Source organism: Osmerus eperlanus, chromosome 7 (genome assembly GCF_963692335.1).
Source record: "Osmerus eperlanus chromosome 7, fOsmEpe2.1, whole genome shotgun sequence".
NCBI lineage: Eukaryota > Metazoa > Chordata > Actinopteri > Osmeriformes > Osmeridae > Osmerus > Osmerus eperlanus.
Genome location: NC_085024.1, coordinates 9,877,187 through 9,899,776, shown reverse-complemented (window position 1 = coordinate 9,899,776; position 22,590 = coordinate 9,877,187). Strand labels below are relative to the sequence as shown.

At 43.1% G+C, this 22,590-nt stretch overlaps 2 protein-coding genes across 4 annotated transcripts; one reads left to right on the top strand and one right to left on the bottom strand.

The window, feature by feature from the left end:
* Positions 1–302: 302 nt before the first annotated feature.
* Positions 303–19,207, top strand: enpp2 (ectonucleotide pyrophosphatase/phosphodiesterase 2). Of its 3 annotated transcripts, none has more exons than XM_062464743.1 (25): positions 303–456; positions 631–733; positions 2,012–2,158; positions 2,775–2,900; positions 3,126–3,186; positions 4,107–4,204; positions 4,329–4,408; positions 4,544–4,663; positions 4,954–5,009; positions 6,385–6,450; positions 6,816–6,888; positions 7,321–7,429; positions 7,605–7,730; positions 8,300–8,331; positions 8,515–8,642; positions 10,043–10,127; positions 10,217–10,304; positions 10,485–10,654; positions 11,150–11,285; positions 11,848–11,991; positions 14,790–14,921; positions 15,770–15,847; positions 16,449–16,581; positions 17,138–17,291; positions 18,281–19,207. In XM_062464743.1, the coding sequence occupies exons 1-25, from the start codon at positions 424–426 to the stop codon at positions 18,449–18,451; spliced, it is 2,649 nt and encodes an 882-aa protein (XP_062320727.1). In that variant the 5' UTR covers positions 303–423; the 3' UTR covers positions 18,452–19,207. The 3 variants fall into 3 exon arrangements, with proteins under 3 accessions (XP_062320727.1, XP_062320728.1, XP_062320726.1); XM_062464744.1 differs by having other exon boundaries at positions 2,003–2,158; positions 11,240–11,285; XM_062464742.1 differs by having other exon boundaries at positions 2,003–2,158.
* On the bottom strand, positions 18,991–22,566 carry LOC134022981 (CCN family member 3-like). The gene is made up of 5 exons (XM_062464745.1): positions 22,408–22,566; positions 21,918–22,146; positions 21,443–21,697; positions 20,796–21,010; positions 18,991–20,597 (listed from the first exon to the last, which is right to left on the bottom strand). The coding sequence occupies exons 1-5, from the start codon at positions 22,456–22,458 to the stop codon at positions 20,289–20,291; spliced, it is 1,059 nt and encodes a 352-aa protein (XP_062320729.1). The 5' UTR covers positions 22,459–22,566; the 3' UTR covers positions 18,991–20,288.
* Between the last annotated feature and the right edge of the window lie 24 nt (positions 22,567–22,590).

Sequence of the window (22,590 nt, the reverse complement as noted above, 5' to 3'; positions counted from 1 at the left end):
TGTTAAGGGTCATTGACATCATGCATCTCTTGGCAGTCGGTAGTCCCTTTCATCCCCAACATCCGATTTCCATTTTTGATTCCCACAAAGAAAATTACCATCAGTATCCCACACCTTTACTACACAGGAGTCAGTTTGCACGTTGGTAGCGATTGCCAATGAATTAAATGTATTGTGTTGCCAAATATCAATTATGAATAAAACATGGTATTGTAGACTGTGACAGCAGTATTACACACTATTTGGGGACCATACAGTGGATCACAGCCTCCGCCTGTTTTGCTGGCATCACACCAGAATTAGAATTTGAGAACCCCGTGACAAGCTGCGCAGGTGGTAAAGTGAACATACTCAACTTTGCCACTCCGCGCTTGGTCATAGGCGCAGTCAGGACGCTTGCAGACACCAACTTTTACGCTAATTATGGGAATTTATTATTACATTTCGTTCAAACAGGTAATATTATCGTTGTTGAGAGGGAATATAAAACAGGACTTCGTGTTTCAATTAATGCATTATCCTGCCATGTATCTCTAACAGTCAGGATTTATCAGATGGTTTTCAATGGTAACCTACGCCTAAATTAATCTCTAACACATGTGTTACTTGTTAATAAATGTTTTTGCTCAGGTTCTCTGTATCATCTCCATCCTCTGTGGTTCCAATACCTGCTTGGGCTATGTCCGTAACCGATCCAAACGCTCAGAGGAAGAAGCTGCGTCGCGTTCAGAGAGTGAGTAGGCTAACCTGACTACTGCGTGTGTACTGTTTGTGGTGCGCACATTTGAATTGCGTGTAAATATATAATACGAATTTAGTTGTGTATATGCTGCTCAATTAGGCAACTTTAGTAAACATTCATAGGCAAAACTGCATAGTAAGCTATTTACTTTTTTTTTACTCCTAAAAATCCCATTTTGACTGAAGTATATTTTGGACGCATTTTATGTATTTGGGCTGACAATGTACGGTCAATGCCTAAAGCTGCTTTCCTTTTGCCTTGTTCAACATGCCAGACGTAAAAAAACTAGCTTTGATTTGTGCAGCAGACTTTAACTGACTCACCATGGGCAAAGCAATCAATCACCCGACTCCGCTGAGCACCAACTGGAAGGCGATTGCTTTTAAAAGGAATAACATGGAATTATGCGAAACCTTTTTTTCTCGGTTTATTTGCAGATTATTTTCTATCTGAAGTGCCAGCCAGCGCATGCAAAATAAATACGTGAAGCTTGTTTAAACGATACAACGGATCACTGTTGCCCTGTCCAGCTTGTGATAGGTCTGTTGATGCATATTTGGCTAAGAGTTTACTTAGCTTTACCCTTGAGTCAATATTAAGAAAGTATTTCAGCTTTTCTAGCCCCAGATTCTTTGACACTACATATTTAAAACTGAAGCGTTTGCACAAGATAAAGCCCTAAAGATCCTACCAAACAAAAGATCTTTCCATCAAAGATTATCCTCATCTTCATTATTTATCACACTTAATTTAAATTTTCTCTATGTCAAGAGTGGACAAGAATGACTTGCTTTCATTCAAACTATGCAGGCGGAGTGAATTTGTAGTTTACATTAAATTCTTCCACGCGCTTCTCTTGGCATGGCTATGGTTTTCCTGCTTGGATGTCGGTTTTTTCAGTCTAGAAGCACAAGGAACATCTTGTTATGGCTGTAACACTGCTCAAGTCCTGAGAGATCCACTCACCCGCCTCCAGCCTTCCAGACCAGGAAGTGGTCTGCCAGTCTGCAGTCTGGTTACATGCAATAAAACAGGATCTAACAATATCAGCTAATTGTCCTTCTCTGTATATTGTGTCATCATAGAAGGACAGGACATCACTGGCATGTGCATGTTTGTATCCATTTAAAGTTACACAGGTCTTGGATGGTAGGATGGGACAACACAGCAGCCTATAAGCCTTAACCTCAAAAAGCAACAGTAAATTTGCCTTGCTGCTCTCTTTCTCTCTTTTTCTCTCTCTTGCTCCCTGTGCTGTAGCTCATTCAGATTTCTCCTGGGTAAGCACATCAGGGTCCTGTAAGAACAGATGCTTTGAGCTGGACGAGGCAGAGCCCCCTTACTGTCGCTGTGACAACCTGTGTAAGACCTACAACAGCTGCTGCTATGACTTTGATGAGCTGTGTCTGAGAACAGGTACACACAATACACACAAACAGGAACATGCACACACACCCTTGCACGCTTGCATGTGCACACATGTATCACACACCACACCCTCGCATAAACATTATAAACACTAACCTCGTACACAACACATGCAAACAAATTGTGCTTGGGGTCACATTAAATATTTCTCCAACATTTCTCCACAAATGGAATAAAACGTTAACATTGTTTGATTTTCACTTGCCACAATCCAATATATGTTATTCTAAAAGCAAAATATTAATAGTCATGAAGCTCTCTCAAAAGTAAAAAAAAGTGTGTTAATCAGGTATGTCTAATCTTAATCTTGCTGATGGGTGACAGTATAGTGCAAAATCAGGACTTCTGTGAGGATTTCATCTTCATGCATTCTGTGTCCAGGAAACCAGCTCTCATGTTTTTATGTGAGGTTTTATATGTCCTTTGAGTATTTATGGTATATTACCGCATAGTCTTATCAAAGTACATAAAGACCATAACCCTTGTCACCTTCATCACCATGGTTATTTTGAATTGGTGGCGGGAAAGGCTGACACCCCTGATTTTTAGCTAAAAGTCGCAAGGTCACAGTTTATAGGTGGGGTTGTGTGTTTGTTGTGTCCAGAGGGAGGTTTTGAGTGCAGTAAGGAGCGCTGTGGAGAGGCTCGTAAAGATCAGCATGCCTGCCACTGCTCTGAAGACTGCCTGGCCAAGGGAGACTGCTGCACCAACTACAGGACCATCTGCAAAGGTAGGAGATGCCGACATTCAGTGGACCTTGGTGAGTTTCAAAACTCAATTTTACACCTACCATGTGTCTCACACCCTATATTGGAAATATTGAGGATTTGATTAAATATAGGACCTTAGCATGTGATCGCCAAGAGCGAGTTGTTTCATGCCTCTCCCTATCTTTCTCTCCCTACCTTGTTTCTCTCTCTCTTTCTCAACCCCCCATTCCTCCTCTCTCTTGAAGGGGACACATCGTGGTTGCAGGATGAGTGTGAGGAGATCAAGACCCATGAGTGTCCAGCTGGGTAAGTGTGTCGGAGGAGGAGTGGCATTGTTACCAGACTTTAAGACGTGATTTATTTTCCTAAGTCAGATGAGACCAAAGTGTGTGTTTGCATGTGTAGTAAAAAAAAAAAACGGTCTTGTCACCACCTTCAGCAATGACTTCCTGCTGCCTAGGACAGCATCCTGCCTATATGCTTCTATGCAGGTTAAGAGGAGGAGCTACACATTGTCAATCAAATAACCCATACTCTACATGCCAAACAAATGGGCAAAAACAGTATGCTTAGTCAATATACATAAATGCATATACAAAGCACTCTATGTTTTACACAATAATATAACTAATAATAAGAGTAAGCACTTATATTACAAACAGGATCTGCCCTAACAGGAAGGGCATGAGCATAGTGCCTACAGTTGTAAAGTTGTGAGTTCACTTCATAGACAGCTCAGGTGATGGTGTGTGTTAGCTGAATGCTTGTCTAGACCGTTCTTTGTATGTTCCTGTTGTTCATTGTCAGGTTTTTACCCACAGTTCATAGTCAGGTGTGTTCCTGTAGTTTATGGTCAGGTGTGTTCCTAAAATTCATTTTTAAGTTGTGTTTATGGTCAGGTGTGTGCCTGTAGTTCATGGTCAGGTGTGTTCATGGTCAGTTGTGTGTAGTTTATGGTAAGGTGTGTTCATGGTTAGGTGTGTTCCTGTAGTTTATGGTGAAGTGTGTTCCTGTAGTTCTTGTTGTTCATGGTCAGGTGTGTGCCTGTAGTTCATGGTCAGGTGTGTTCATGGTCAGTTGTGTGTAGTTTATGGTAAGGTGTGTTCATGGTTAGGTGTGTTCCTGTAGTTCTTGTTGTTCATGGTCAGGTGTGTTCCTGTAATTCATGGTCAGGTATGTTCTTGTTGTTCATGGTCAGATTCCTGTCCTGTTCCTGTTCCTGTCAGGTTTGTGCGGCCCCCTCTCATTCTGCTGTCTGTCGATGGGTTCAGAGCCTCGTACATGAAGAGAGGAAGTACAGTAATCCCCAACATCGAGAAGCTCAGTAAGACACTGACCCTAGATAGTGTGCTCATTTCCTGTCCATTGTGGATTCTTTATGTCTAAAAAGATTTCTGTCACGCAAATTATTAATGTTGTTTTTTGTTGTTGTCTGTATTCATCTTCAGGAACGTGCGGTACACATGCCCCTTACATGAGACCAATGTACCCCTCCAAAACGTTCCCCAACCTCTACTCTCTTGCAACTGTATGTAGTCTGTTACTTGTTTACTGGACTGAATTGGCTAAATTGAACTAAATGTGTCAAACACAGCTTTGTGCTTGAACCACATACAGCCATTAGCTGTGGAGCTCTTCGTAATCTCAGTCAATTATTTTTCAGGGTCTTTACCCGGAGTCTCACGGTATAGTTGGCAACTCCATGCATGACCCTGTGTTTGATGCCAACTTCTACCTGCGAGGTCGTGAGAAGCTGAATCATCGCTGGTGGGGTGGCCAGCCTGTAAGTGATGTGTGTGTTTGAAGCTGTGTGTGTACATGTTGGTTTGTGCTGTCTGGACTGGTGCGAGACAACGCACAAGCCTTAGCAACCGCACTTCTGTGTTTTTTTCCACACCTGTGCTCTACCAGTACTGTCACATCCTCATTCTCTCACCTTTATGAAAGACCTCTGAAAGGGTTCTGCAGCACCTCTTTATTACTGTAGAAATCTGATAATTTGACTCTCCTATTGTGATATTAGAAAAGTAAAAGACGAAGATGTTGTCTGGTTTTCTCTTGTGTTGGTACTAGATCTGGATCACAGCCATGAAACAAAACGTGAAGGCTGGGACCTTCTTCTGGCCAGTGTAAGTTTTTTTTCTTCTCTATCTCTTACTCCTTTTCTCCTACTCTCTCTCTCTCTCTCTCTCTCTCTCTCTCTCTCTTTCTTTCTCTTATATGTCCCTTTAACCATGTCCAAATAATATCTGACACAGGCTACTTTCCTCTCCTCTTTGTCACCAAAATCCCTCAGTTCCTCAATATCCAAAATTCCAAATACTCCTCCAAGTTCCTTCAGACAAAAACCAAAGCCAAAAGGCCACGCATTATCGTGTACAATATTAGAACTGTGGTGCATTCTAGGTTGAGATGGAACTCAGGCATGCCTGATCATGTGTGGAACGTCTGCACTCAGCTCAAAGCTGCAGCTTGCCCAGTCTTAGTACAGCCGTATGTATCAACCTGAACCTACAAAACATAAAGGCTCCCATAGTTAAATACACAGAGGTCTTTGAGAAAGAAATCTCTTTGGAGGCATTCGACTCTAACTGTTTTCATTGCAATTTCTGCAAATGGGCCTGTTTACATAAAGCCCCGGGTGCCTGTGAACCCCGGACCGACAAGTTGCTTGGGGCCAAAGTGCATTTCAAGGTGCACTTCCTGTGGTGGCTCCAACACAGGCAGAGGGAGGATTAACTGTACAGGGAGTGAGTGTATCTGCGCTGAGTTCACATGCAGGGAGTGTATCTGCACTGTTTTATTATCACTGTGCAGGGGATTTGGGGCAGCGGGGAGGTGGGTATAGGGACTGTGACTGCTGACTGTTCCTGCCCACGACTAGCAGGGAGGTCCTCACCACTGGCAGAGAAAGCAAGAGAGATATAGAAAAGGGGTAATAAAGATGGGGAAGAATTAGAGCCAGGAAGAGGGGGGAGGGGGAGGGAAATAAGGGAAAGGAGAGAGTGAGGCCAGGGGAGAGAGATGGAAAGAGACCAAAACAAGGAGGTGAGAGGAAGAGAGAGAGCCTCCCCTAAAGGCCATAGGTTTGAGCTCATTCCCCTGCTCACCCATGCCTCAATCCCCATTTGGAGCAGCAATCTTAGGCTGGATGGTTGGCAGCTGGGCCTGTTGGGTTGGAGGCTGTTGGTGGCCCAATCACTCGAATACAGTAGGAGCATGAGGGGAAGGCTTTGAGGTTTAAATGCTTCAAGGAGGGGTGTGGGATAGCAGGGGAGTTTAAATGTGTTATATCTCCACACTCTTGACGTCAGAGGCCTGGCAGAGGTTTAAAAGCCCAACATAGTTATAATATTGAAGATTTTAAGCAAAGGAAACAAGCAAAGTGCATAATGGTTGGATGATAAACAGTCTGCACATGTTAGCATGTAGAAGTATGAGCCAGTGAGATGCTTTATTTGCGTTGCACTACCTAAAGATTGTGTGTGTTTGTGTGTGTTCCAGTGTGATCCCTTCAGAGAGGAGAGTGCTCACTATGCTGCAGTGGCTCCACCTTCCAGATGGAGAGAGGTCAGCTGTTTTCACTATGACCAAGTTCCGCATGTTCTAATGTCCATTTTGCTTATCTTCCTTTCTACTTTTTTTGTAGCGGTGCCCCCTCCTCTACACACACGCACATACTTTCTGCTCCCCCACAGAAAAGTTCTATTTTCTATGGTTCATCTAAACATGTGGTTGCGGTTGACTTGCTATTGAACCAATTTCCCTCTTGACACCATTTAGTGATACAATTTTCCAAATGGGTGTTCAGTGTCATGCTCTGTGTCTGTGTATGTAGGCTGTGACGGTCACATCCCAGTGTCTGATCCAGGTGTCAGACTAGCCCATCCGTGCTGTGTGGCCGGTCTTAGCTGACAGCGTCTGTGTTGTTTCAGGCCCTATGTGTATGCCATGCACTCCGAACAGACAGACACAGTTGGACACAAGCTGGGGCCCATGAGCCCTGAGGTGAGATGGGTGTGTGTGAGAGATGCAGACACACACACACGCCCGCTCTCGCACATATACACACAAATATGAGGTGTAATACTCTGGGGTGTAATCAGTGTCAATCAATGCACACATGTCAAATGTTATTAAATGTACTATGCACAAATTACGCCTGTTTATACGCACACCAAATTTTCTATAAAACTGTAAGGTGCATTATTCATTCCACGCTTTCTATAACTCGCCAGAGTAGCCCATGCGTAATTCACCTGTATCAGGTACACGGTGACTGCACTGTGTGCAGCTACACTGATACTGATTACACCCCATACACAAATGCACACATATGCATGCAGGCACACACATGACCTGGCCGAGGCGTGACCTGCAGGCCTGTGAAATGTGAATCTGATGGTGGATCTGATATCTGATGTGTGATTTGTGGTGCAGCTAAACAACCCCCTGAAGGAAATTGATAAGATTGTGGGTCAGCTGATGAATGGACTGAAGCAGATGAGGCTCCACCGCTGTGTTAATATCATCTTGGTGGGAGACCACGGTACAGGCCTCCTTCACACACACACATACACACATACCTGTGCTGTATGGGAAGTGAGGTCCAGACATACTGTACCTACACACACAAACACACATGCCCTGACACACACAGTACTTCATAGATTTCCCTCATAAACAGTGCTGTAGTGGGATGATGGTTCCTGGTGTTCCCTCAGGGATGGAGGAGGCTCATTGTGACAGAACAGAGTTCCTTAGTTCCTACATGTCCAACGTTGATGACATCATCCTGATCCCTGGTTCCTTGGGCAGAATTCGCTCCAGATACCCTAACAACCCCAAATGTGAGTTGAACAGATTCCACAGGGACAACGGAGAAAGATTTTAGCTGAACTCCCATTCTGCACCCTTTTTCTAAAAGTGAGCTTTCCAGAAGGGCAGAGATCATGAAAAGTTGATTTCAAGTGTAGCATTATGCTAAGCAAACAGTCTGTAGTGCATTAGTTGAAAATGATACGTATAACATGTGAGAAGTCTGATACATATTACAGAAAGCACTGTAGAGAGACAGAGAAGGGAAAAAGTCCCTTGAAGTTTTCAGACATTTGAGGCAAGACCAAAACATTGTCAAAAACAAATTTCATGTATTCCGTTGAGAACAAAAGTAAATTTTGTTCAGTGGCATCTTTCCTTCACTGACCCTGGCTATGAATACATGAATACATAATGTTCTGTACAGAATATGTACTGAGCTGCAAAATTTACTTCAACAAAAGCTGTACAGAAATGTACCAAATTACTGACCTGTTCATCCCGGCTCAGTGTCCTGCTATCTACACTCAAATCAAATTTATGGCGATTTCTTACTCGAAACTCGGGATGTTGTTTGAAGTTCTTGATTTTTTTTCTCCAGATGATTCAAAATCTGTTGTTGCAAATCTTACAGTGAGTATAGCATCCATGTCTACCTTTTATTTACATCAAAACTGCTCAAGCAACAAGAAAGTGTATGTGACATTAAAATACTACAGATATTTACTCTTAGACTTCTCTGAGAATGAAAATACAAGATGTTATAGAATCTATGTTGTCCACAGTTTGTGTTAATCTTTGCCCTGTTATATTTAGTGTAAGAAGACAGACCAGCACTTCAAGCCATACCTTAAGCAACACCTCCCCAAACGGCTGCACTATGCCAACAACCGGCGGATAGAGGACATCCATTTGATGGTAGACAGGAAGTGGCATGTCGCGAGGTACGTCACATACTCTGACCGTATTGTACTGTATACCAATGGACCAAAACGGCATGTTCCTAAAGTTACTTCAGCATCTCAGTTTGGGCTGCCCAAGGGATAGGTACAAGAGTGGGGCTTCAAACCACCTCTTAAACATCAACACTTGAAAATGCCCAGTCGTCAGATTTCTAAGGCTGGGTGGCAGCCAGTCTTTCAAGTAGCTGGAGAAGCAGAGCAGTGACTCCCTCACGTTAACCGTGCCCATGTGTGTCATCAGTGAACTGGGCCCGAAAGCTGACTGGAAACTTCTCACTTACACAGTAAAACCATACTCTATGAGGTCATGACTGTCTTCTGTCTGCCATGAAAAGCAAGCTAGAAGATGAGAGTAGGATTGAAAGAGGTGATGTTTGGGAATCGGAAGGTTGAGGGCAGAGGGCCCTGGAGGTAGGTTGGGGGGGACAAATCAAGCCACACTCCAGCTGGGTATGTCAGTCTGTTTAAGTTGGCCAACGAATGGAGACCCACAGAGCTAAAATGAAATAAATTGTTTCTATGATTTCCATGTCTGACGCTGAGATACAGTAGTCAAAGACTAATTGCAGGCACCAGAATGATGAGAAGAACCCCCTAACCCTAACCCTCTGGTTGAGAGTAATCCCGTCCGTTTGAATCACATGCTGTAACCACCGGCGCAAATGAAATGAAGTATTTGTCCGATGTTCGCTCCATCAGTTTGGGATTTGCGGGGTCTACGTGCCTGTGGGTTCTTCTCCCGGGCCGACATCACTGAGACCAGTGTTTAATACGCACTTAATAAAAAGTGTCTGTTTGTCAATTACGGTGCTGAGGTGAGTTTAGCGGGCAAGGCCACGGAGAGCTACAGTGTGAACACCATGGTCTGCTAGCCACTACTGTATAATGGCTACAGTGTGTTGGGTTTGCTGACTCAGGGCCTCATGTTAAACTCTTGCTTTTAATTAACGTCATCAACGTCATCAACGTCATGCTAGATATTGTTAGTGTGCATGCTGATGCTGAACTCAACACTTGATAATATCTGTGAGCACCGTTTATTGGAATGGTGCAGGTGCAGTAAACCCTGATTTGTCAGTGGGTCTACAAAAACCACAACATTTATGTAAATTAAACAACAAAACTAAGAAAAAATGTATGCATGTCGGACAGTGTCAGGTTGTAGTCCTCCAAAAAAGTGGTTTTACAATATATACTTTTCTCATTCTGAACTTTAGAGTACCTTCGTCCCTGGCTACACTACACTCGAAGATACTAAGAATAGACAGCACTTTACTAATCACCAGGCAGGGACATTTGGGGTCACTATGTGGACAGGGAACCATAAATTGCTTAGATATTCACATTGCTCATTGTCCACGTGTTAATTTGCCCTAAAACAGGAAATCCCCTGAGGTAAAAAGGCACCCTGGGAAATGTGGTTTTTCAGGGGATCATGGATATGACAACAAGATAAACAGCATGCAGGTATTCTGTACATCATTCATTGATTAATGTATAGAGGCCTCCATTTATCAACTATGTTTCAGCCATAATTGTTGAATTATCCATTTCAGACAATTTTCTTAGGATATGGACCAACATTCAAATTCAAGACCAAAGTTCCAGCTTTTGAAAACATTGAACTGTACAATGTCATGTGTGGTAAGGCGACAATTTCTACTACATTTACACATTCATTCAGCATACACTTCTATCCAAAGCTATGGACAGAGGGTGTGGGAATGAACCCACAAGGAAACCTTTAACTTTAGGATCTTGTGTAGCCGCATAGACTACTCAATATGTAGATCCATCAAAATTAGTCATTCTCCTGGTTTCCAGATCTCCTGGGGTTAAAGCCAGCCCCTAACAATGGGACCTACGGCAGTCTGAACCACCTCTTAAGAAACCCGTCTCACAAACCTATCATGCCAGAGGAGGTCTCCAAGCCCACCCCCTCCATTCTTGTCACCACTGGGGGTGATGACCTAGGCTGCAGCTGTGATGACAAGGTCAGCCATTAAGACTTCATTTGTATCAGACAGTATCTACTTTTTTTCATTGGTCTGTATAGACCATGTATAGATTGTTCTTGATTGTTTATCCATATTTTACAATCTTTATCATACCTCCATAATATCATGTAATTTTATAAAAGGAGTGTTTATTGAATCCTAGTCTAAGATTGCTTGATGTTATAATAATTTGATGCTTGCGTAAAGAGTACAATCCAAAATATTGGTCTCTTACAAATGTTTTTACAGTGTAAAAAATACATTACGTGTTCTACTAAATCATGATTTAGAACGAGTGTGTGTGTGTGTGACCATTATGCTTTGTTCAAACGTAAACTTTTTAGTGTCGTCTCTCCTTTGATTGCATGCTGTCTCACCCATCTGCAATGTGTGTTGATTCCTGCTGTAACTGAACTGTCCAGTAACATTGCTTTTGCAGGGCATTATCATTTAGATCTCTGGCAAGAGATTTTCACCTTCAATCTTTTGCAGTTGCGTTCAAAAAATAGGGGGCAGAGAGCTTTGAAAGTGACCCTTGTAAGAGGCTATAACCTGGAGTCACTGTGGCTCTGTCTGTTACAGAACAAAGTGGAGGAGCTCAGTCAACGTCTGAGGCAAGCTATTGATGGTCAGTTCTTAGTCCAGAGCGATTTAATAACTGGACCAGGTTACACTTTGTTTTGAGGGGCACTATGGATGATCTATGAGCAGTCAATGACAATAAACTACAAGCAAACTTTTCCACTGCAACTCGATCCAGGTGCCACAGTTGGTTGAGGTTAGAGTTCAGTCCAGTGGATAGTTAGTTTATTGTATATTAAGTTTAAGCTAGTAAACTTTTATAGGCCATCAGGACCCACAAAATAAAGTGTGGCCCAGTACACTTATTAACTGTAAGTGACCCTGTTGCCAGTTTGATAGAGGTGGACTCTGAAATATGACATCATCTTAAGAAACAGAGCTTGAGGAGTTACCAAAATCCTGAGCCGCTCATTGATGTCATATCTGAGACTCTTACATTTAATCTGCTTATTTAAATATGTATTTAATTAATTTAATGTGTCTGGTTCATAGACCATCATGAGCGATGGGACCAGAAACATACATATACACAGTTACCTGTGAGCTGTTTTACATGATGCCCCTTGTCTTGTTACAACCCTGGTTTGGTCATCGCCCTCCTTTTTCAGACAGCAAGAACCTGCCGTATGGCCGGCCAGCGGTTCTGTTTCGTACTAAATACAGCATCCTCCACCACAGTGATTATATCAGTGGCTACAGTGAGCCTCTGTCCATGCCCCTCTGGACCTCCTACACCGTTCCCAAAATGGTAGGTGGTCCATTTATTCAATTTTCATTGTCATTGTTTTATTGTCAGATACAGGGGCGTTGTTAGACATAAAACTCTACTGGGGCACAGGCCCCTATTCATATCCCTTTTTCCAAGCGTGCTGCGCACAATGCACTACTCGGCTATAGAAACTCCCCTTGCTTAACCCACTATACAACAGTTCAGGGACGCAAGTTTGATATCAGCTTTGGAAGGGACATCAATAGTTAATGCGAGTGCACACATTTTTTTCGCATTCATTTAAACGCAAATACAGTTTTTTTGAGCTTCATGTAATATTGTTTTTATGTTTTAGTCAAAATAAGATGCCTATCATTTAGGAACTTTCTTTAGTTTTGTAATGTTTTCTAAGCCTACCTCAATTCTGACTTGTGTGCCGAATCCAACACCTGGGGCCTCATGTATAAACGTTGCGTACACAAAAAGCTTGCGTACGCTGGTTTTCACGCACACTTTGTGATGTATAAAGATTTACTTGACGTGAGATTGTGCGGGCCGTCACGGAAAGTTTTGAGCAGACGTGAGAATGTGCGGACCGTCCGCAAAGTCTTGTCTGGCTCTGTAACATGGCGAATTCTAACTGAAAAGTGCCGAAACTCACCAAACATTACAAAATAAAGTTTCCACTACAGTTTCTGTCATACGTAGGCATAACGTTAGTTATTCAAAAAACATATTTGGGCTACCTACGGTAATAAAAGTTTGATCATTAATGTGGATGATCACATCAAAATGCCAAAACCCAAAACGGGAAATGCTATATAGCCTTCTGTTTAATCCGCCACCACTTAATAACTTCTGTTAAACTTTAGAGTGTCAAACGAACGACAAAATCACTCTGGAAATGCATGTCAAGCCAACCTTATTGCTGCCATGCTGTTACGATGCGCCACCACTCGTTTCTTCATTTAAAGTTTTACATCGGACCATTTTTTCTTAATTTCTGCCATGGTCCGGTTCTCTGAACCCACAGCATTTATGGCCCTATAATAATAATAATAATAATAATGAGCTAAATCTCAAAGTGCTACAGGTTAAAAACAGGAAAGGGCGCAAATATTGACAGTTTTCCACTCCGCCGACTTTCTTTTGTCGCTAATACCTGATGACAGGCCGCCAAACAGGACACATTTTCTCGCCTCCACCTCAGTTGTCAGAACCGCGATCTCACAGTCACCGTATTTCTTCGAATAAACGCCACGGCGTTTAACGTTCATTTTTGATGCGGCGTTTATTCGAGGGCGGCGTTTATTCGAAGAAATACGGTAATTCAGACAAAGAAATGACATCAGGAGCGCATTTATAGTTCATCTGCATATTCATAAATGGGAGGAGGCAAGGCGGGGTCAGTGGCTCGTTCACGTGCGGTCAATCTCACGTTGATTGTGATTTATAAAGGAAAGGTGCGCAGGACCTGGCGTACGACCGGTTTTATACATGTGAATGTTTCTGTGCGTATAGGTACTTTTCGAATTTTGGCCGTACGCCATCTTCTGGTATGAAAGCTGCGCAATCCTTTATACATGAGGCCCCAGAAGATGGCGTCCTGTTTGGCGGCCTGTCATCAGGTATTAGCGACAAAAGAAAGTCGGCGGAGTGGAAAACTGTCACTATTTGCGCCCTTTCTTGTTTTTAACCTGTAGCACTTTGAGATTTAGCTAAATGTAAAGTGCATTACAAATAAAATCATTATTATTATTATTATAGGGCCATAAATGCTGTGGGTTCAGAGAACCGGACCATGGCAGAAATTGAGAACAAATGGTCCGATGTAAAACTTAAAATGAAGAAACGAGTGGTGGCGCATAGTAACAGCATGGCAGCTATAGGGTTAGCGTGACATGCATTTCCAGAGTGATTTTGTTGTTCGTTTGACACCCTAAAGTTTAACAGAAGTTATTAAATGGTGGCGGATTAAACAGAAGGCTATACAGCATTTCCTGTTTTGGGTTTTGGCATTTTGATGTGATCATCCACATTAATGATCAAACTTTTATTACCGTAGGTAGCCCAAATATGTTTTTTGAATAACTAACGTTATGCCTACGTATGACAGAAACTGTAGTGGAAACTTTATTTTGTAATGTTTGGTGAGTTTCGGCACTTTTCAGTTAGAATTCGCCATGTTACAGAGCCAGACAAGACTTTGCGGACGGTCCGCACATTCTCACGTCTGCTCAAAACTTTCTGTGACGGCCCGCACATTCTCACGTCAAGTAAATCTTTATACATCACACCGTGTGCGTGAAAACCAGCGTACGCAAGCTTTTTGTGCGTACGCAACGTTTATACATGAGGCCCCTGGTATGAAAGCTGCGCAATCCTTTATACATGAGGCCCCTGGACTTATGTGTGTGTGCTGTGGCTATTTTGAAAGCTCAGAAGAGCGCGCTAACATGGAATTCTGAGTGCATCGGTTTGTGTTTTCGGTTAAACTGCTTTGATTTTACAAGCGTTGCTTGGGATACTGCTTTTATTTTTTCCGGGATTATCAATCTAAATGAATGCACTGAGTAATAAAGTAAATTGATAAAACTCTAGATTTTACTGGGGCACATCAGATTTATACTGGGGCAGGTACCTCAGTAAAAAGGGTCTAACGACGCCCCCCTGGTCAGATAATCAGTGTCATTACTATAAATATTATAAATATAGTACAAATACAGGGGTACAGCAACAAGGGAGTGGGCTGCGCAAGCATTTAAAATCCCTCTCAAGTTCAGGTTTAAGGTTTTTGAGAGGTCACAGAAAAAATGAGGGATGCATTTGTGTTGCAGGTAGAGGTGACTCCTCTCCCAGAGGCTCTGACCAACTGCGTCAGACCAGATGGGCGTATCCCTCCAGCCTACAGCCAGTCTTGCTCCAGATACAGAGCTGACAAACAGATCTCCTATGGATTCCTCTACCCGCCACGTAAGTCCTACCAAACACCCTATAAACAAACTATACCACTTACCCCGATAACTACCCCTGTTAATGAATTCTAGCACATACCCCTAACAGCTGACCTGATGAAAAAAAACACCAAGTACCACCGCCCCCCACCCTTATCAACTGTCCTTATTGACTAACCAAATACCCCTAACAACAACTTTTACACTAAAAGTACCCAACAAACCTCCCCTACTTACAACTTCTAACCACCCTCACCACCGAACCCTGACAACTATCCTCACTCATGGTGACCCCTGTTTTAGCCATATCATGCTCTCAGTGCAAGTGTTTTATTCTCCTTCATGGGTTTAACCACTTGAACACAGCACACCACTTGAGTTGGAGTGTGTAAGGATGAGAAGTCTGTTAGAAGGCAGGCCAAGGATGCACAACAAGGAAAAGGGTTGACTTGTTTTTTATTAACACAACGTCGGATCACACCATCATTTTTTTTTTCACTCAGTCCACAACAGAGTGATTAGCATGAGTGAGGAACATGTCCCTCAGATGGCCTTTATATATGGCTGGACAGTACAGATATATAATGCACAGAATCATTTCCTTAAAGGGTCTCAGTGATCAGTACATTGATACAGTAGAACATACAAACAGGTGAACAAGTCGTTACTCACATAAGCCCTATTTGTACCTGTTTTCCCCCTACTGTCTCCTCAAAGTCTGGGCCCGAGTGCGTTCCGTGTCTATATTTTGCTCAGTGGGGCCTCACTGTATGACCTCTTGACCTCACAAAGACCCAAGCTTCATCTACATAGAAAATCTGCCCAACAGAGTGTTAAAAGTTCAGACTTTTTTTACTGTGTCAACAGAATTGTCCAGTACGCAAGATGGAAAATACGATGCTGTTCTTATCACAAACACAGTACCCATGTACCCAGCTTTTAAGAGTAAGTGCATGCAACCTCAAGTACAACACTTGGTGCTTAGTGTACATACTCTACCATGTGAAGTGAACATATAGTGTCCTATGAAGGTAAATCTAAGTTGAGTCTGGCGTGAGAACCTACTAAAACTGTCATAAGACTTTAGGGCAAGGGATGTGATTACTCAACTAAGTAGTAATGGTTGGTAAATTGCATTTGTGCATGTGTGTGTGTGTGGTGCATGTGCGTGTGCTTGTGTGTGTGTTTGTGGGACAGCAGTTAGGATTTAGTCGGTGGTATGACCTCCGCTCTGTGAGTATTCCAGTGTGTAAGTACCTTAATAGACGAGAGGTCTTCACACCACTCCTGTCCTTCAGGGTTATTTATGGGCCCATTAAACCACCCTCATTCCTGCACACACAGATACACACACACAGATACACCCACACACACACACACACACACACACACACACACACACACACACACAGCAACACACAAAAACGCCACACACACAAACACCACACAGAGCCCCATACACACACAGACACAGACACACACACTGTCCTGTATTGGAGCATTGGAGGAAACAATTCATTTTTTCATACTGAATGACTTCACTCAGGGATATGGGGCTACTTCCAGAAGGCTCTGGTGAAGAAATACGCCAGTGAGAGGAATGGAGTCAACGTGGTTATTGGGCCAATCTTTGACTACGACTATGATGGCCTGAGAGACTCTGCAGAAAAGATGAAACAGTAAGGAAATAATCAGTGTGTACTGTGTTGATGTTGCGTGTAAAAAAGGTTATACAAAGAAAGTTTGATTTGGAGAAGAAACTACTTACTGCTGTTGGATTGAATAATATAGTGAGTCTGTATTGCCATCTACTGGCTGTAATTTGTCACAGTCACTCAAAGAAATTCATAATTATCCATAGTAATTTACATTTACATTAAGTCAACGCTTTTATCCAAAGAGCCATACGGATTGTATGTTTATGTTAAGAAGTGTGTGTGATGAGAGTGTGACATTGTGTGGCTGTTTGACTCCATGGTTGTATCTGTCTTCACTGGTATTGCTTCATGGACATTAAAATAGAGGGATCAGAAACACAGGGCTAAACACAGAGGTTGAGTTCTACTCTGTACCTGCAGGTATGTGAGTGGCTCTGTGTGTATCATCATTCCATATTGCACAGTACTGTAGTATAATTAGTATAAAACACTAGTAATGAGTAGTATAAAACATTATTATGAAATACTACAATAACAGATACATTAGTATGTGGGTTGAACTGTCCTGTGCTTGCAGGTATGTAAGTGGCGCGGTTCCCATCCCGACCCATTACTTTGCCGTGGTGACCAGCTGTCTGGACTACTCCCAGGCTGTGGACTCCTGCTCGGGGCCTTTCAGTGGCTTTGCTTTCATTCTGCCTCACCGGCCCAACAACGACGAGAGCTGCAACGTGAGTCCCCAGCATCCCAGACCTCAGTCTACCACAAAGTGGTGAATGTGGTAGTCAGCTGAGCTAAAGCCAAAGCCAACGCAGGTCTTAAGGCCCCTGTCCGACTCAGCCTTGCTTGTTCTGTTTCACTCCTGTGAGGATTTCTACGGCCTAGAGCTAGATTGTTGGATTACATACATAGTTAATGATTTACCTTGTTGACAGTTCATTGTTTACTGTGGTTACTGGCTCAATAAATAGAGACATGTTTTGTATATATACAAACCACATACATAAGGAGTAAGAAACACTTATAACACCAGAGAGGATTTACGTTGTCAATGTAGTAATAAGTTGTGATGTAGGGTGACATTTAAGAAACTACATCTCTAGAATTACTTCTTAAATATGTAACACCCCATTACCTACTACTACTAATAATGTGTTCGTTATGCAGGCTCTTTTATCCAAAGCGACGTACAGTTAGGGATTTGAACTTGTGACCTCTTGATCTGCAGTCAAATCCTCTACCACTGAGTGATACCCAGCCCCACTAATATGTACTTGGCACAAATGATTGCTGATGTGGATCATGATCCTTGTTTTTGTCTACCTACTAACCACTAAGTAAAATATTTAGTGTAGAATAAGGAGTTACCAATTCCTGGGATTTGATGTACAAATACTGTATATACTGTATAGTATAAATATAGTCTTAAGTATATATGTACCTGTGCATTTAAGTTTGACTATCAACACGTATTATGAAAAAATGGTCCCTAAGACAGGGTATGCCAACCCAGCTCCTGGAGATCTACTTTCCTGTAGGTGTTCTCTCCAACGTCAGTTGTCACAAACATGAAACAGCTTGTCAACCAGCTAATTATTAGAATCAGGTCTGCTGTAGTGTGGTAGGAATAGAAACCTGCATGATGGTAGGTCAGGAACAAGGTGGGGCTGCCTTGCCCTAAACATGTGATGTTTAAGCCTAAGCATGTGAACACACGCAGAGTTCTGAGGATGAGAGTCGGTGGGTGGAGGACCTGATGAAGATGCACACGGCTCGGGTCAGAGACGTGGAGATTCTGACGGGGATGGACTTCTACCGCAGGACCAGCCGCAGCTACCCGGAGATTCTCTCCCTGAAAACCTACATGCACACGTACGAGAGCGAGATCTGATCTGGAGAACCACTGCTACAGCCTCCCCATCCCTGAACCCCAACCTGCCAGCTCCCTGACCTCTTGTTACCTCTCACTGCGGCCTCCAAGCACCCCCCCCCCCAATCCTCCTAACTCTTCCTCTCGTTGACCCAAAGTGTGTCGATATAAGCTGTGTATGGATTGGAAGCGCCTCGCTTCCATTTTATGCAAATAACCTCCTGCACCTTAGCTGTGCCTTGTAAGGTGTTCAAACCTCTAAAATTATCACGCCATCACTCACACCCAGTGTGTTCGCTCGTAGACAAAAGAGCTTATTCTCATTGGTTTTCTATTAACTTGAAGGATCAAGTCTTTTAGCTGTCTTGACCACCACCACTCCCCTCCCCTGCAAGGGATAGGGCTATTGAAGGGTAATGAGGATAAACATGTGTTTCATATGTATTATCTTTCCTTAAAGGCATAATTTCTCGTTCCTACATAGCACATTCTCCTTTGAGTATGTTTAACAAGCATGAATTGTAATATTTTTGTAATGATGATTTTGTTTGAAATGATTGGTGTGTGTGTGTGTGTTTGGAATTTGGAATGTGTTAGCCTATGTTTTATTTGAATGAATGCTGGTTCTGAGCATTGAGAAAACATATTTGAATTCTGTTCTGTGTACCACGTTTGTATGATTCTATAATGTTCTTTAACATGTACCTGTGGGATCAACTTATTTATGCCTTATAGAAACCAGGTATTTCAATACAATAAACTGTTTTGTACTATGTGGCTCCATTCTTTGAGTTGGCTTTGGTCTACCAACAGAGCAGTGATTCAAGGAAGCACAACTGAAATTATACAATGTCATTACTCATGATATAATTACATTGAATGTTTTGAAATTTATCAAGAAATGATTGTTACTTTATTCTTACCGGTTCATTCTTATTATTTGATATTCTCTGTATTATCTGTTCAACCCCATTTTATCAGCTTTATCAACAGAACCATAAATACCCATTTTATAGAAAAAATACATATTTAATTCCAACAGAGTAAAGCACAATATTGTTCTTAATTACATGAAAAGCTGTATAATACAATAATATTTATCAAAGACTATATATATCTATATACACATTAGTTATTTACATATGGTTACAATGTATTACAGATATTGTGTATTTCATACACGCTTATAATACAAACTATACAGCAAGTATTTACATACCTTTTGTCTGTCTAGTAGAGACAAATACTTACAAGCCTTTGAAAAAGGGACCACAGAGGCACAAAAGGGAGCTTTGTGTTTTTGTTTTTTTCAGGAAAAATATTGCAGTCTTTGACTCTAGGGTCTGGTTTGTGTGCATGGGGGTAGGGGTACCAAGTGTGGGGGGGTTGAGAAAGGCATATGTGAAAGTTGCCGCACCAATGTGAGCGTGACCTCGGGCAGGGGTTGCCCCTGTGGGTCGTCACACCTCGGCTCTGGAAGAAACCCCCCACCTGGGTCACTACTCTGTCAAATATGTGACTCGGGAGGAGCCGTCTTGATTCCTCACATCCTCTAAAATCCCCACCTCTTATAAATCCCCTGTGAGCGATCTTTTGTGAATCAACCAGTATACCGTTGCCCTAAAGCAGACACAGTTTAACACTGACCTCAAAACAACCCCAGAGGCTGTCTTTTGCAAGCAGGTCCCCAACTGCCCTGCCAGCAGCGTCAGAAGGCAATAGTGCCGTTGTTTACTTCTAAAGACTAACACTAAGTGCCTTGACTTTCACCCTAGCCAACTACTCATGTGCGAACAACACTCTAAAACCCAACACCCTAAACCATCCAACAGAGGGCAGTATCTGCCAAGTGTGTCTCTTATAACCTCATGCCGCTGTAGACCAGGTCCGGGTCTACCGGTTGCTGGTACTGGTAGACGGCATTGTCTCGGGGGCAGTGGTGGTGGCAGGCACAGCTGTTGATCACCATCATGGGCCTTCTCACGGTCTTGCCTTGGTGGCACTGAAAGTCCACCAATGCCGTCCGGGTGCTGTGGGGGGTGCAGCAGCGCCCGTCGGTACAGGAGCCGCAGTAGCGTGGCTTGTAGGCCTTGACGCTTGTGCAGTTCTTGTAAGTGAAGTGGGTGGCCAGCGTAGTCTTAATCAGTCGCTGGCACTTGCTTCCTCTCTGGGAGAAAACAAATAGGATGGAATTGTCAGTACAGGCAGGCAAGTGAGTGGCTGCCTTCTGTGCTACCATGGAAAGTGCAGGTGTGTATATGTGCTTGTGTGTGCATGTTTAGGTGTGTGTATGTGTGTGTTTGTATGTGTGTGTCTGTATGTAGATGTGTGTGCGTGTAGGTGTGTGTGCCTCTATGTGTGCTACCTTGGGCTCTTGCTGGTGTGGTTGCTCATCACAGGGGCGGGCGATGCACAGACGGCTCTGCTTGACCATCTCACAGCGCCTGTTCTTATTGGTCACCCTGGTGGACACACCCATGCCACAGGTACGGGAGCAGGCGCCCCATTCGGTCGTCTGCTCAATGCAGTTGAGGCTGGGGTCCCAGGCATCGAAGCTCACTGTCTCCTCCTGTCTGTAGGCTGTAAAGGTGGGCAACGGAAATTGCGAGAATTCAATAGAGATGTCCATAAAGATAAGAGGATGTCAATAAAGTTATGAGGCAAAGTTTACAGATCAGTGGTCAGATGTTGAAATGTTGATATTTGTGGTGTGAATTCAAGTCAAGGCTGAACAGTTTGAAGCTTTACTTTGAATTGATTTAGCAAACGTGGGGGCAACCTTTCCATAAAGTAAGATGTTCCTCTTACTATGTGGAAGTAGTGTTTTAAAGACCTCTCCATATCTCCCAACCTCTCAGGTCAGCTATCTGTCTGTTGACACTGTGGATCACATTTGAGTGTCAGTAACGTCACAGAAAGTGAACGAGTGTTGTGTGCGTTTAAGTTTCACTGAACTGTCAGTGTATCCCTTTGCATCTCAGTGTGTGCATGTGTGTGTGTTGGAGTCCTCACCGGCCATGGCAAATCCTCCGAGCGCGCTAGCCTCCACCTGGGGCTCACACACCCACTTCTCGCAGCACTCCCCTGGCACCTGCACCCTCCGGGGCATGGGGCAGTCTGGGCCAGGCAGCATCACGTCCAGGTTGCAGCGCGGCACACAGGCAATCTGGCCGTCGCGACACATGCACTGGTACTTGCAGCTGGGGAAAAAGGTCTCCCCATTCTGGTAGACTGACCCATCCAGCAAGCACACATCCCCCTCATTAGCTGTTGGAGAAGGTGGGTGAGAATATTGGGTCAGTACATGCGTCCAGGTATATAGCATCTGTAGAAGTGTCTTAATATTAATGCAGATGCAGCTTTGAAACTTTAGTAGGTTCATCAGTAAAGAAGGCACTTACATGCCTTACAGACAACTTTGTAGCAACAGTAGCAGTAACTTAGTTCTGAGTTGTTTTTAAAAAGAAGCCTACCCATGTCAACTCACCGATGCACATGCCTGTCCTCTTGTGAACGTCAGCTGTATAGTCACACTGCAGCCCCTGGCGGGTGTCGCAGGGGCTCATGTCGGAGCAGATTTCCCCCCTCTGCTTGGCGCACACCAGACAGCAGGCGCAGTCATCCAAGATCAGCTGGACACCAGGGGCACATGGAGGAGGCTCCTGAGGACAGCGGCATTGCGAAGAACAAACCTGCGCCCACACCTCGGTGCACACCTGAGGATGACAGGAACTTCAAATATATACACTTTTCTTTTTTTCTTAGATTACTTTTATTTAAGTTAGCACTTCGCCATTTAATTAATTATCTAATCTTATGAAATGTTGATACCATTCGTACCCCACAATGTATCTTAACAAAATCATAAAAATAAAACAGTAGAACATGTAAAACACTACACAAATCGAATTAATATACAAATACATAAACAAATTTCATGTATCACCCTAAATATCTGAATTTCTCAAAACAATTACCTGTGTTGAAACATAGAAAAGAAAAAGAGCTCTCTGTGCTAGCTTTGACATCCTCAGTTATGTTTTACAGATTTGCTTTTATAGAAACTAAGCGTTCTCTTCCCACAGTGTTGGGAACTCTGTAATCCTTGTAGTTTGCTGTGGCAGAGCAAGCGCTGGTCTTTATAACCATTCTGTCTCAAG

Coding starts and splice junctions, on each gene's coding strand:
- enpp2 (XM_062464742.1), top strand. CDS start 424: ATGGGAATTTATTATTACATTTCGTTCAAACAG. Junction 5,010..6,384: donor GGGACCTTCTTCTGGCCAGT/GTAAGTTTTTTT, acceptor TGTGTGTTCCAG/TGTGATCCCTTCAGAGAGGA. Junction 10,655..11,149: donor GCTGCAGCTGTGATGACAAG/GTCAGCCATTAA, acceptor AATCTTTTGCAG/TTGCGTTCAAAAAATAGGGG.
- LOC134022981 (XM_062464745.1), bottom strand. CDS start 22,458: ATGTCAAAGCTAGCACAGAGAGCTCTTTTTCTTTTCTATGTTTCAACA. Junction 21,698..21,917: donor GAGGACAGGCATGTGCATCG/GTGAGTTGACAT, acceptor CTTCTCCAACAG/CTAATGAGGGGGATGTGTGC. Junction 21,011..21,442: donor CGGAGGATTTGCCATGGCCG/GTGAGGACTCCA, acceptor CCACCTTTACAG/CCTACAGACAGGAGGAGACA.